Source organism: Xenia sp. Carnegie-2017, unplaced genomic scaffold (genome assembly GCF_021976095.1).
Source record: "Xenia sp. Carnegie-2017 unplaced genomic scaffold, XeniaSp_v1 HiC_scaffold_23, whole genome shotgun sequence".
Lineage (NCBI taxonomy): Eukaryota > Metazoa > Cnidaria > Anthozoa > Malacalcyonacea > Xeniidae > Xenia > Xenia sp. Carnegie-2017.
The window spans coordinates 3533106-3547062 of record NW_025813486.1 but is presented as its reverse complement, the minus strand read 5'-3'; the positions used below and the strand labels follow the sequence as shown (position 1 = coordinate 3547062).

Here is a 13957-nt window from a genome sequence, read left to right as displayed (position 1 = left end):
TGGCCATGGATCACTATGACACATAAGTAATGAGAAACTAGTAAGAGTAATAGAAGTGAATGACACAGGTGGTAAAGGGACTTTCACAACTTCATCCATGTGGGATCTACCATATAAGAAAAAAAGAAACACATGTATGCGATTTCATGATGAATAACTCCACATAGGACGATAGTTTGCGTTTTTAAATTCTTAATCAGATATGTTGAGAATAAGAAAATTGTTATATGTTTTCTGCTAGACTATCCAAATGGTAGAACATTCACCTACATTGCACGAGTAGCTTTAGTCAGTTGAGTTTGAACGATGCAACAAGAAATTTCAAACGATCAAAGGCTTAACATCGTGATCAAAGAATTTTACAGTGAAAGCTTTCATATTTCGAATTCGAAAAGTACACTAAGACTAGTTGATAATTCCAAGTAACTCATACTTACTTACTCAGTAAAAAAACAGAATTTACCTTTCTTTCTACAAAGTTAAAGTGACTAAATTTCTGTTGAAGTTGAAGTTAAAATCCACAAATTTAAATATGTTGACATTTCTTTAATTGACGTCATGACTAAAATTTTCTATTTTGACTGGCCCTTTAGGAGCTTGTCACCTTTCATAAAGACAATAAGTAATCCTTCAATGCGTTTAAATAAAAAAATTCATAAGAATTGTCAGATATTTGCGTTTTAATGTCGTTATGCAAAATAACGAAACATGATGTGGTAGGGTAAGATTAATGACACGATAATCAATTTAGAAAGTAGACTTTAATTTTGTCCAATTATTCATTAAATCTCGTAGTCTATACCTTGCTATTTTAATCTTCGGAGAAAATTTAAGGGCATTCTCTTTGCCATGAGGTTTCTCAACTGCTAAAAATATCGCAGGGAGTCGTAAAATTTTGAGCAAAAGACAATTACGGCTCCCGTTTATTGCAAGTCTACACCACAATCTGTGAAAATTGTACCTCTGTGCACTCAACTACATGGAGTGTTCGAGACAGATGGCATATTTAGTGTAATTGTATTCATTGCATAGCAAAGACCAATGTCACATTGAAAAATCAAACCAAAAATCAGTACTATCAATAAAAACCATTGAGATTTTTACGAAAACAATAGAGATAAATCGAAAAGCAAATAATCATTTATAAACTGACTAAATATAGCGAAGATCTTATCGGTGCATGTATGTAAAAACCATCGGTAACAGCTCGAAATATTGTCTGATAAACAGCCATCCACATAAATTCGCTGTTTCGACAATACCGTCGTTGACAGTTTTGAAATTTCGGTAATATTGCTTGTGCTTTCGTAAGACATATTTCTCAAATAAGTAAGTTCTATATTTTGATGATTTGTCGGTTTGTTCGATAGCATTATGAAACGTACAGAAAAGTTATTGACAAATTCTAAGGCACCTTAGAAGAAGTTCTCAACCTTTTTAGATATTTTGTGACTTAAATCTTACTTATGTACCCATGATGATGATGATGATGAAACTTTATTAAAAGAGGGTAACATGTGAGACAACAAGTGTGAAAAACTTGTGGCCTTTAAACTAACAAACTAAGAGATAAATTACAATTTAAAAACCAGAATTACACAAGACTAAAATACCAAAAAAACTAAATAATAAATTATTCTGTGAGCATATCTGAATTAGCTTTATCATAAAGTTTCTTTTTAAAAAGTGTGATGAATGTTTTAAGCATAGTAAGAGGTAAACTGTTCCAAAATCGAATTGCCGTAGCAGCAAAAGATCTCCCACCATCATTTTGTCTCTTCATATTGGGTAAACAAATAGTTAAGTCTTTATAACGAGTATTTCTATTGTGGCGACTGGCATTTATTGGTAGAATATCAATAATACAAGATGGACAGTTACCATAGAATAGGCCTTTTGCAGCTAGAGGTCACGTGCTTAGGTAACGCCATACTGGAGAGCACGCTTTCCATTAAACAATGGCGAGTACAAGGCAATTTAATATGTAGAGTAAATTTTCTTTGTTTTTGTGGCGATTTCGGCTAGAAAACACTAACATGGCGTCGAATCAAGGTATGTGACAAGCAAAATTTTTCATCAATTCTTTTTCTTGACTTTTTTTAATCGAAAAATGAGTCACAAGTAGGAGATTTGGCTTTCGGGAAGGTATTAATGATTAATCTAATGTATTTTCATGTTTTTATGGATGCTTCTCCAGATGATTCGTGTACCGAAAGTAAAGACATAAGTTCTCTTCCTATTTTGACTTTTGCATTTGTCGAGAAGTATGCAAAAGAGTTGTCAGGATGTCAGAGTACCACAAAGGCCTACAAGTTTTTTGCTGAACCTGGATATTTACATGAAATGAAAGGTAAATTGCCAATCATTGTTCGCGTTTTCTTTAGTTACTAAGCTTACTTTCAGAGTGTGATTAATTTGATCTCATAAAAATTTTAATATTCTTTTGTCAGTTACAACCAAGGATGATTTAGCTGTCATAAATGCTCGATGCTATCGATCAATGAAGAAAAATGAGCCTCCACATGTACTTGAAACCAAGATCAACATTGTTAACAGTTCAATTTCTGCAAGGTGTTCATGTGTAGCTGGTGTTGGGGGATACTGCCATCATGTCGTTGGATTGCTGTTCTTTCTAGCCCATTGCAAACAGCTAGGTCTTCGCTCATTGCCCGATTCATTGACATGCACTAGTATGCCTCAAAGATGGAGTGTACCCAGAGGAAAAAAGATAGAACAGAAGAAGATTCAAGATGTGCTTGTCAAAAAACCAAGAGCAGGGGCTAATTTCACCAAATTTATTAAAAGCACACTATATTCACCTTCAAATGTTTATTTACCAATGACAAAAGAAAATTTTGATGATTTTGAAAGCAAACCATTAATAGCAAGTATACTTCCAAGTGAAAAGAACCTTGCAAGTATCCCACTTGTGCAAAGTAAATTTGGAGAAGTTCCTAAAGGATGTGTTCTTTCTTACCAGCAAAAGCTCTCTCAAGACTATGTTATCAATGATTTCAGTTGTACCAACTTTCCAACACTACCATTGGCTTCAGCGGAAATGAGATTTAAGAATAATTGTTCCAGTTGTCTCACAAAGCAACAACAAGCTTCTTTAGATGCTATAATGATTACTCAAGAAGAGTCACTCGATATCCAAGAGAAAACAATCACTCAAAGTGCAAACAGTTTGTGGCATATGTTAAGAAGTAAAAGAATCACAGCAAGTAAGTTTGGGATTGTTGCAAGACGGTCGAGGGCTTTTGATAATCTTGTAAAACAGCTCAATCCATCTCGTCATGTCATAACTGCAGCTATGAAAAGAGGCATTGATTTAGAATCTACAGCTGCAATGGCCTATGCTAATGTTGCTAAGAATGGGTCTGTGAATCTATTTCCTTCTGGATTAATTATTCATCCCAGATGTCCTTGGTTGGGCTGCAGTCCAGACCGATTGGTATATGACCTACAAGCAGCTGAGAGTTGTTGCAACCCTTTTGGATTGTTGGAAATCAAAGTTGTCAAGGAAGGTGAAAATGACTTTGCTAATGTTAGATATCTTTCAAAAAAATGTGGCTACAAATGACTTTATTTTGAAGAACACTGATATTTACTTTTACCAAGTACAGTGTCAGTTAGCTTTGACAGGTCTTGAGTGGTGTGACTTTTTTAGCTACATAAGTGACACACATTTTGTTTGCAATAGGATTAAATTTAAGAAAGACTTTTTTCAAGAGGCAAAAAATAAGGTTGATGGTTTTTATTTTCAATATTTTTTAAAGTGATTGTCGTAAACTTGGGATAATTTTCTACAATTTTGTGAAAATCTCTTTTATTCTCATAGTCATAGTCTGTTACATGTTTTTTAGCTACATTTAATTATTTTTGAAAAGACAACTGTAATCCAATATTTACAATTGTTAATTCTTACTAGGATCAGAAATTAGTGGGCCTTGGAAATTGGTAAGCAAACATGCAACTGTGTATATTTGATTAATTGACCCCAATGAATTAAGTGGTATATCAGAATCAAAAATATGATACTCTTTTATCCTTCGGATAGCCCTTTCCACATGTATGTAATGACACTTGCAATTTCTTTGGTTTTTTGAACATCATTTTGAGTAAACTGAACATTACTCTCTAAGAAGGGGGGAATATTAAGTATTGCTTTCTATTCTAATAACAGATATTCTATATCAAAACCTTTGTCTGCCATTATTGAATCTCCCTCCTCAATTAAATCTAAGATGCCACAACACCTAGTTATTTCTTTATCTGAGATTGCTCCAGTATATAACCCAGATACAAAAGAGACTGCCCCATGAGGAGAGATCCCAACCAAACCTTTAAGGGTAGTGTTGCTTTTATAGCTTGAGTATAATTGTGACTGTAATAATAAGGAGCTGGGAGTTTGTACAAAATTTCTGTGCAATCTATTATAACTCTAGTACTTGGGTAAAGCCTACGAAAACACTGGGGCATGTAATTATTGACATTTTCCCTAGAAGGCCAGATTACTTGACATCCCAACATGAAATATAAGTAATTGCTCCATGTAACTATTTTTCGGCTAACAGTGGATATATGTATTATAAATCTGTGAGCAAGGTCTTGCTCAAATAAGCCCAATCTAATACGAACCAGGAACATAAACAACTCGTCTATAACTAGCATGGTTCGTGCTTTTGGACGACTTTCTCTATCTCCTGTAGCATAACAATAGGTCATTCTCTCAGCAGTGGGTTTTATGATTTCATAAAAAGCCTTAATGTGTTCATAAGAAACAAATCCTGTGTAGAATCTGACTAAGTCATTGTTAGTTGAAAATCTTTCTAAGCCAAATTTGGATAGTGCTAACTCCTCGGCGGCAGCCTTCTTGGTATTTTCAATTTCTTTATGTGCTCGGGCCTTGAATGCATTCATTTCTTCCATAACAGAAGCTGTTTCTTCCTTACTTTTTTTTAATTCTTGGGTTTTCAGAATTACCTCCAATCTTAATCCTTCCAACTCTTCTTGCATTTTTAGCAAAGGATCGACTGTGCACACTTCACTGCCAGTTTCTTCAATTGCAGTTTCTTCAGTTTGTGTCTCTCTAAAGCAAATAACATTTTAATCATTAAGAAACAAGGTACAGGTGAAGGCGATAACATAAACTTATTATTGACAATTCCGCATACCCAGTACAAGTGCGAATTAGTTTTCTTCTTTTTGGAGTCATTGAAGACCAGTCAAATTGGCTGGGAACAGACCCTTTTTTTAATAAACACCGTCCTGCATTATCAGGAGGTAGGTAATCGTCCTCTAAAAAGTGTCTCGAGCAAACCCTTGTACTGCTTGATATCTTATAAAGTTAAAACAAAACATAGCATTAGTGCGTATTTATTTACAAATGATGCACTATCTAAGATTCACTGAAGAAATATGCAAGAGCTTTTTTTATAATAATACAAAGCTACCTTCAAATCAGGCCCTTCGTCTCTTTGTATTTTGACCAGCCAAAGTTTACGGGTTTCTTTGCCGTCATTGGCACTTGGAATGCGATGGAACTTCAGGTCTTAGTGATATCTGGAATCTCCATTACATAGAGGCACACAACAGTGGTAAATTGATCTTTTTTTTGGCTTTAAAGTCGCTGAGCACTGAAGTTTATTTTGAACACTTGCGGAATCTTCGAGAATGAGTGAAAATTTACTCCTTTTCAGTTAAAAGTCAAGAAAAAGAATTGATGAAAAATTTTGCTTGTCACATACCTTGATTCGACGCCATGTTAGTGTTGTCTAGCCGAAATCGCCACAAAAACAAAGAAAATTTACTTTACATATTAAATTGCCTTGTACTCGCCATTGTGTAATGGAAAGCGTGCTCTCCAGTATGGCGCTATTAAGCGGTTTCTAAGCACGGGACCTCTAGCTGCAAAAGGCCTATTGTTTATGACAAATCATGGCCTTTCTAATTTCCACTTCCTTACCAAAAGGTATCCAGCCAAATTTGGAAAAGAGTGGAATACTTCTATCGCGTGTTGAGGCATCTAGAATTACGCGAGCTGCTCTCTTTTGCAATTTTGTAATTTGATCCAAGTTATCTTTTGTTGTATTTGACCAAACACAGCTACCAAACATCATAGCAGATTTAATAGTGGCATTATAAAACGCAATGCGTTCATCCAATGGTAGATAATATCTTAACTTTTTAAGAAGGCCAATTCGTTTAGTTAATTTGGAACATAGCTTATCAATATGATTTGAAAAACTTAGGTCTTCATCTAAAATGATTCCCAGACGCTTCTGATTGTCGATGCAATAAACATCATTATCGCGAAATTTGCGCGATGGTTTAAAAGGGCATACTTAAATGCCCTTTTAAAATAATGTGTTATTGCATTTTTCTCGCAAGAAAATGTTGGAAAAGTACGCTGGTCGCTTTTCCGCTGTGTGCCACATAGTGGACAAAACAATTCTAAATATTGAAATCTTCTTCCACACCGATGACAAAACATCAGTCTGCTATTGTTGTGCTAAGTTCATTTCCACAAGAAGAGCAAAATGGCACTCCATTCGTGTTATGAGATGTGGCTAATAGCCGTTAAAGTACGGGTACGAAATGTCGGCTGGTAGTCGTGGGAGATACATACGTTGTACTTTGGTCGTTTAAGTTATGCTATTGTGTCATTGGTAATATCGATAATCTTTTCTTATTTGTGATTTTCTTCCTGGTAATTTTAAATGATGCCAATGTACACCTAATAACGGCCTTATAGCTGTTAGACGTTTCAATATTTATTATCATTTTATTGATTTTTATGATAGTTTTTGTAGGAGCAATAAAAGGTTGGCCATGTTGAGAGAGAGGAGGTGGATTTGTCAGAATTGGTTACTGAGGATCATAGAGGAAGATGTTCTATTAACAGTCCTGATAATAGAACTGATTTATAATTTTGGCCATCTAACCCTTTTTCCCGGGCTATATTGTTAATTAACGACAGTATCTTCATACGTCGTTCTTGCTGAACATCTTCAGGTGAAGTAGGATCACCAATAATCTATTAAGTATAAAAACATAATTTATCCATAGAATTATAGTAAAGTTACCATGGAAAGATAAGAGTTATTAAAGCTATAAAACTTAAATTCAATATATCGTATAAAGTACCACAAATCCCGAGCATTCCTCGTATCGAAAGGATTCTAAACTAAAGATGAAAATAAAGATGAGAAATGTTGAAGAATTGAAACTGGAGAGTTTTTCAAGAAAAAAAATCTTAAAAATACCTGTACTACCACTAGATTCTTCAATGTATATGCTCTAAAATAATAGTCATTAAAACGACAATTTCAAAAAACATTAAAAACTAAGCATTTGTAACATTAGAGAAAGATACAGGATGAACATGAAACCTTCTCAGAAGACGATGGAACGAGACCAGAAATATTTGATGTGAACTTCTTGCTAACAACGTTCGCGTAATCCGTTAGCATACCATGAAAACTAACTTCTGGTTTGGGCGACGCTTTACTAGCAACCTCCTCAACGTCTTCAGGACAATTAACGTCAACTGAACTGGTGTCACAAGGCTCAAATGACGATGATAAACCACTAGCCATACCTAACATGTTACCACCAGAGATCTTTCTTGGGTAGATCAAGGTTTTAGGAACTTCAAACAAGGGTTGTGTTGAGCTGACACCTAAAATAGAACAAATATGGATACATAATGAAGTGGAGAACAAGAATAGAGGTTATAGAAGACACAATACGTATGGTCATTGGTGTTTCACAGGGGTATACATTACAGGATAACAATGGATCCAATTAGACTAAGCAACTAGGTAAATTTAAGCAATCCATCTTTCCGATGGTAAACACACGTGTCAAAAAAACGTGATCAAATTACAAAATTCGTGCAATCAAATGGTCGGACATAGTATTGTTTTCGTAGAAGAGAGCCAATAAAATAAAAAGATTCTCTTCGGGCATTTGTAAATATTATTTTAGAAATACAGATCGAATAATTATAAAGGCAGAAGGTGTAAGAGTGAATAAAAACCATTTCCGTCAAATCAAAGGAAAGCTTGAATATGACATGCAATATACAAGCATTAAGTTATAGAGATTTCACGGATATTACGAGTAACGTAACAAAGTGTCGATGAGTTTCATATGCATTTGTCAAAACTAGATTAAGAAGACAAAGAGCATTCCAAAAATATATGATTGAAAACTTGCTCAGCGCATTTACAAGTACCAATTTCAGAGCTCGCTCTGTCACAAATTAATTGAGAATCTGAGCATGTGTTGTCAACACCACTAACTCTCCAAGCTCATGGTAACGACCAACTGGATGAACTAGTGCCGATTTTGGAGTAATCAGCTCGCTCAGTCACAAGTTTTAACGAAAATCATCTGCGCATGCGCAGTCTGCTTGAGCATGCGCAATAAACTTGACGAGATACACAAGTTCATGGTCGTGGCAACGATGAACTGCATCTACTAGCACCAATTTTTAAGTAAATAGCATGCTTAGTAACAATTTAATAGAGAAATCCTCTGCGCTTGCTTTCGAGCATGCGCAGTCCATTCGAGTAGTTGTTCATGGTCATGACAACGACCAACTATACGTATTTGCACTACATTTGTGTCAATTAACTCACTTAGTCGCAGATTATCGAAGAAATCCTCTGCGCATGCGCAGTAACGATAACAATCATCCCACAACTTTCGTACGCCTTAAAATTTTGCTATATTTTTATAAAGCTTAAACTTCATATAATAGATGTCAACTAGCAGTGGAAGCTGGGTGCGATATAGTATGCAGTGGCTTAGGGGCCCACACTTCGGTGGCGACCGCACTCTCCCTGCGTTCCTGAGCAAAGCCTATCGCAGGTGATCTCAGGGTCTGATGGGCGGAAGCTTGCTATTGGCATCTCCCAAGTAGGATAGCGTGGAGGGGCCGAAATCTCCTACCGAAACGTTAACATGCGGCGTTCTAGTGCCTTGAGCTTAAGGAGGTATCGGGAAGCATGGGCCGAAAACGGGTTTTTTTTGCTTTCGAATTTTGTTTTTTTGTTTCCTCTCATAAAAAAACCAAGCAATGTTTCAATTAACTTCTTATGACCCTGTCTTTATGTGACAATTATAAATAAAGCTCCTAGCAACCTCCTCAACGTCTTCAGGACAATTAACGTCTACTGAACTGGTGTCGCAAGGCTCGAATGACGATGACCAACCACTAGCCATACCTAACATGTTACCACCAAAGATCTTTCTTGGGTAGATCAAGGTTTTAGGAACTTCAAACAAGGGTTGTGTTGAACTGAGACCTAAAAAGCAACAAATATGGATATATGATGAAGTGGAGAACAAGAATAGAGGTAATAGAAGACAAACTACGTATGGTCATTGGTGTTTCACAGGGGTATACATTACAGGATAACAATGGATCCAATTAGTCTAAGCAACTAGGTAAATTTAAGCAATCCATCTTTCCGATGGTAAACACACGTGTCAAAAAAACGTAATCAAATTACAAAATTCGTGCAATCAAATAGTCGGACATAGTATTGTATTGTAGAAGAGAGGCAATAAAATAAAAAGATTCTCTTGGGGCATTTGTAAATATTATTTTAGAAATACAGATAGACTAATTATAAAGGCAGAATGTGTAAGAGTGAATAAAAACCATTGTCCGTCAAATCAAAGGAAAGCTTGGATATTGGAATTTGAAAATGTGCTATACTGGTGAACATTATGCATAACTAAAGTCGCAAGTGTGAATCTTTCAGTAAGGACGCTTGCTTCAGGGTACTTCTTTCTGACTTGCTCGGTTCATTCATTGTCCAGTTAGTAGGTCTAGAAACATAGAGCTACTCTTTAAAAAATGAGCGATCTCTTCCTTTTTCTCTCACCGCGCAGTTTTTACGTGTATATCATAGAAATTTGTTGTAACATTTTATTTTAAAATTCAATGAACCCTACTTGCAGCGTTGCAATTTTCCTTAGAAACGTTTAATGTAATTAGAAAAAGTAGCAATTGAAAGCCAGCTATTTTCTCAAAGCAAGTGACATCTGTTGTTGACATTTTTTCCTAGTGAGAATGTTTTTCATAATTAAGGTTCAAATTATAAAAATAGACCTCCAGGATCCCTTTTTAACTTTCTCATGCAGTTACTCATACAGCACTTATCTACTAAACGTTCAAACCACAAGACATGGATCGTGTTTTTCCATTAGCTTGTTTTCCATCTTTGTAGAATAGTCCAATCACTTCAATGATAATGTTCATACGTACATATGCCGTTATGCGAAGTCCATTAAATATGTTTATACCATTTCATACACGAAGTAGCCATCATCAACCAATAAAGATTGATTGATTGATTGATTAAACTTTATTAAAAGAGGGTAACACGTGACACAACAAGTGTGAAAAACTTGTGGCCCTCAAACTAACAAACTACGAGATTAATTACAATTTAAAAACCAGAATTACACAAGACTAAAAATACTAAAAAACTAAATAATAAATTATTCTATGAGCATATCTGAATTAGCTTTATCATAAAGTTTCTTTTTAAAAAGTGTAGCTGATGAAAGTTTACGCATAGTAAGAGGTAAACTGTTCCAAAATCGACTTGCACTAGCAGCAAAAGCTCGCCCACCATCATTTTGTCTCTTCGTTTTGGGTAAAGAAATAGTTAAGTCTTTATAACGAGTATTTCTATTGTGGCGACTGGCATTTGTTGGTAGAATATCAATAATATAAGATGGACAGTTACCATAGAAACGTTTATGACAAATCATGGCCTTTCTAATTTCCACTTCCTTACTAAAAGGTATCCAGCCCAATTTGGAAAAGAGTGGAATACTTCTATCGCGTGTTGAGGCATCTAGAATTACGCGAGCTGCTCTCTTTTGCAATTTTGTAATTTGATCCAAGTTATCTTTTGTTGTATTTGACCAAACACAGCTACCAAACATCATAGCAGATTTAATAGTGGCATTATAAAACGCAATGCGTTCATCCAATGGTAGATAATATTTTAACTTTTTAAGAAGGCCAATTCGTTTGGCTAGTTTGGAACATAGCTTATCAATATGATTTGAAAAACTTAGGTCTTCATCTAAAATGATTCCCAGAAGCTTCTGGTGGGAAACCTGCTCTAACATATTCCCATTAATATGAACACACAATAATGTAGATGAATTTACCAGTTCCTTTGCAATTCTTTTTCCAGTGATAAGCATAGTTTTTGATTTTGTAGAGCTAAGCACAATTAAATTTTTATTTGCCCACGAGTTCAAATTAGTTGTATCCTCTTGTAATATGCGTTCAATAGAGGAAACATCTGAGTAATGATTAGATTTAATAAGAGTTGTATCGTCAGCAAAAATATTCGTTGAGGCGTTTTTTATTGATTTAGGCAAATCATTAATAAATATGATAAACAACAGGGGGCCCAAGACTGAACCCTGTGGTACACCACGATCAATAATAGTTGTAGCTGAGGAGACGCCATTCACTGACACGTATTGAAACCTGTTTGACAAATATGAGTTGAACCATTTGATGGAATTAGTACTAAGACCACAGGCTTTAAGTTTACCCAAAAGTAGATTATGATTCACCATATCAAATGCTTTTTTAAAATCTCCAAACAGCACGCCACTAGGATTGTCATTATCAAAATCAGATAATATCTGATCAACAATTTTAATAAGAGCCGTTTCAGTAGAATAGCCATTCCTAAAGCCAGATTGCAGAACATAAAACATGTCGTTGGATTGAAATTCGCGAACCAAACAATTATAGACATGACGTTCAAGAACTTTGGAAATTATCGGTAGCGTAGAAATAGGTCGATAATTATCTGGATCTGTGGCATTTCCATTTTTAAATAGGGGAAAAACTTTGGCTGTTTTCCATGACTGTGGAAATTGACACGAAGTAATACAATGATTGAAAAGCTTTGACAACGACAATGAAATAATTGGGGCAGCAGTCTTCAAGATCTTTACACTAATATTGTCTGGACCAGGTGCTTTTGATGAGGGAATATCTTGAATTATTTGAATAAACTGCTCAGCACTTATTTCAGGAATATCTAAACTCAAATTGCCAAAAGATAAAAAATCGTTATCATTTATAACAGTGGTATCATCTAAAAGATTAGAAGCCACATTTGCAAAGTGCAGATTAAACGCTTCAGCAATTTCTTTGTTATGATGGAAAAGAGATCCATTAAATAACAATTCTTTCACTTGAACGGGATCATTTGTATCACCAGAAAGAGATTTGAGTATTTTCTAAAGCTTCTTAGGATTTTTACGATTTTCAATAAGAGATGACTTGAAATAGACTTGTTTGGCTTTAAATACTGAATGATTTATTTTATTTCTAATTTTTCTAATTGACTCCCAGTCTTCATGGGAACGAGAGGATTTCGCTTTTTTGAGAAGCATATCTCTTTTTCTCATCATTGAAGATATATCCTCAGTAAGCCATTTAGGCTTATTCACCTTTTTAATGCGCTTAGAAATTAATGGGGCATGTTGATCAAGTATACTATTGAAGAGAGAGTACCACGTAATTACAATATCCTCAATATCATCGAAGATAAATGATGTATTCCAAGGCACATTTTGCAAAGAACTCCGAAATTTTTCTTCATCAAAGCTTTTCATATCGCGATAAGTCATAACAGTATGCGTTTGCATAAATTTCCCACAAAAATTTTTTTTTTTAAAACGACGCAAGAAACATACAGGTAAATGATCAGAAATAAAGATATCAGCAGTCGAGCAATGAGATAAAAATTCGGGTCTATTTGACCAAATATCATCGAGTACTTTACCACTGATTGGACGTGTAGCATCGATAATATGTTGTTGAAAAGATAAGGATAACAAATGCTTAACCAAGCGATGATGCTTGAAATAAGTGTCAAGATAATCGATATTAAAGTCCCCAAGGATTAACGTTTCTTTACCTTGCATGGAAGCATTTTCGATATTCATACCCAATTGAACATCGTAATTTTTGTCGGAGTTTGGTGGGCGATAAATGCCACATATAATGAGACTTCTCTTCGACTTAAATGGGCACAATTCCAACCATAAAACTTCCAACTCGATTGTTTCCAAGTCATGTCTTCTTTTAGCAATTAAATCACGATTAACATATATTGCAATACCACCACCATTCAAAGTTTTCGAAGTACTATTCCGATTTCTTATATATAAGTCAAAGCCAGGTATATTAAACAATTCAGTAGAGGTTTGCGAATTCCAAAACGTTTCATTTATAATCAAAATATCCAGACGTACCTCGTTATAGTCATGGCCAAGGATTTCAATTTGCACTTGCTCAAACTTTGTTTCATTCAGACGGTTTACATTCCATTGGCCTATCCGAAGGCCACGACTTGGTAGACTAAAACAACTATTTCCTTGCGGGGAAGACACAAGATTTTGTGCACGAACTGGACCTGGATTTAGATGAATGTCGCCATCCAATGCCAGTAATAAATAGCGATGAAGCAAAGATAATATTACAGACCTCATTACTTGTTTAGACATCACCACAATTGCACAGCCAAATTGAAAGTTACTTGATTTACTTGATTTGTTCGGCGTAAGCAACGACACATTATTCTTCATATTTATAAAACAGGTTTGAGAATGCGATTTTGCCACATAAAAATAGTTTAAACAACGATCTCTACTGTTATCCAGTATTTGATGAATAAAAATATCTTTAAAATTAAAAACCAAATCAAAATAAATAAAACTGAGGCGGAACTACACGAAACACGTCTAGTCGCCATGTTGACTATAGATCAAAGTTGCTCCTAAATCATGAACCGCCATTTCAATCGAATAAAATTCACAATGCACTCTTATTGTAACTTCGTGCGAAGGAAAAGTGACCACTTGAATACTCCAGTTATATTATCACTCAAAG

General features: G+C 35.1%; 3 protein-coding genes across 3 annotated transcripts; 1 reads left to right on the top strand and 2 right to left on the bottom strand.

The window, feature by feature from the left end:
• Positions 1–2036: 2036 nt before the first annotated feature.
• Positions 2037–3782, top strand: LOC124448159. Its single transcript, XM_046999171.1, is given in 4 exon segments — positions 2037–2052; positions 2198–2350; positions 2451–3571; positions 3573–3782. Coding segments are annotated over 4 exon segments (1500 nt in total).
• Positions 3783–4263: 481 nt separating this feature from the next.
• On the bottom strand, positions 4264–5326 carry LOC124448158 (the record flags this gene model as incomplete). The annotated part of the gene is made up of 2 exons (XM_046999170.1): positions 4264–5092; positions 5178–5326. Coding segments are annotated over 2 exons (978 nt in total), but the record flags the coding sequence as incomplete, so codon positions are not given.
• Positions 5327–12300: 6974 nt separating this feature from the next.
• On the bottom strand, positions 12301–13653 carry LOC124448151. The gene has a single exon (XM_046999163.1). The coding sequence runs from the start codon at positions 13651–13653 to the stop codon at positions 12301–12303; it is 1353 nt and encodes a 450-aa protein (XP_046855119.1).
• Positions 13654–13957: the final 304 nt, after the last annotated feature.

Coding starts and splice junctions, on each gene's coding strand:
- LOC124448151 (XM_046999163.1), bottom strand. CDS start 13,653: ATGAAGAATAATGTGTCGTTGCTTACGCCGAACAAATCAAGTAAATCA.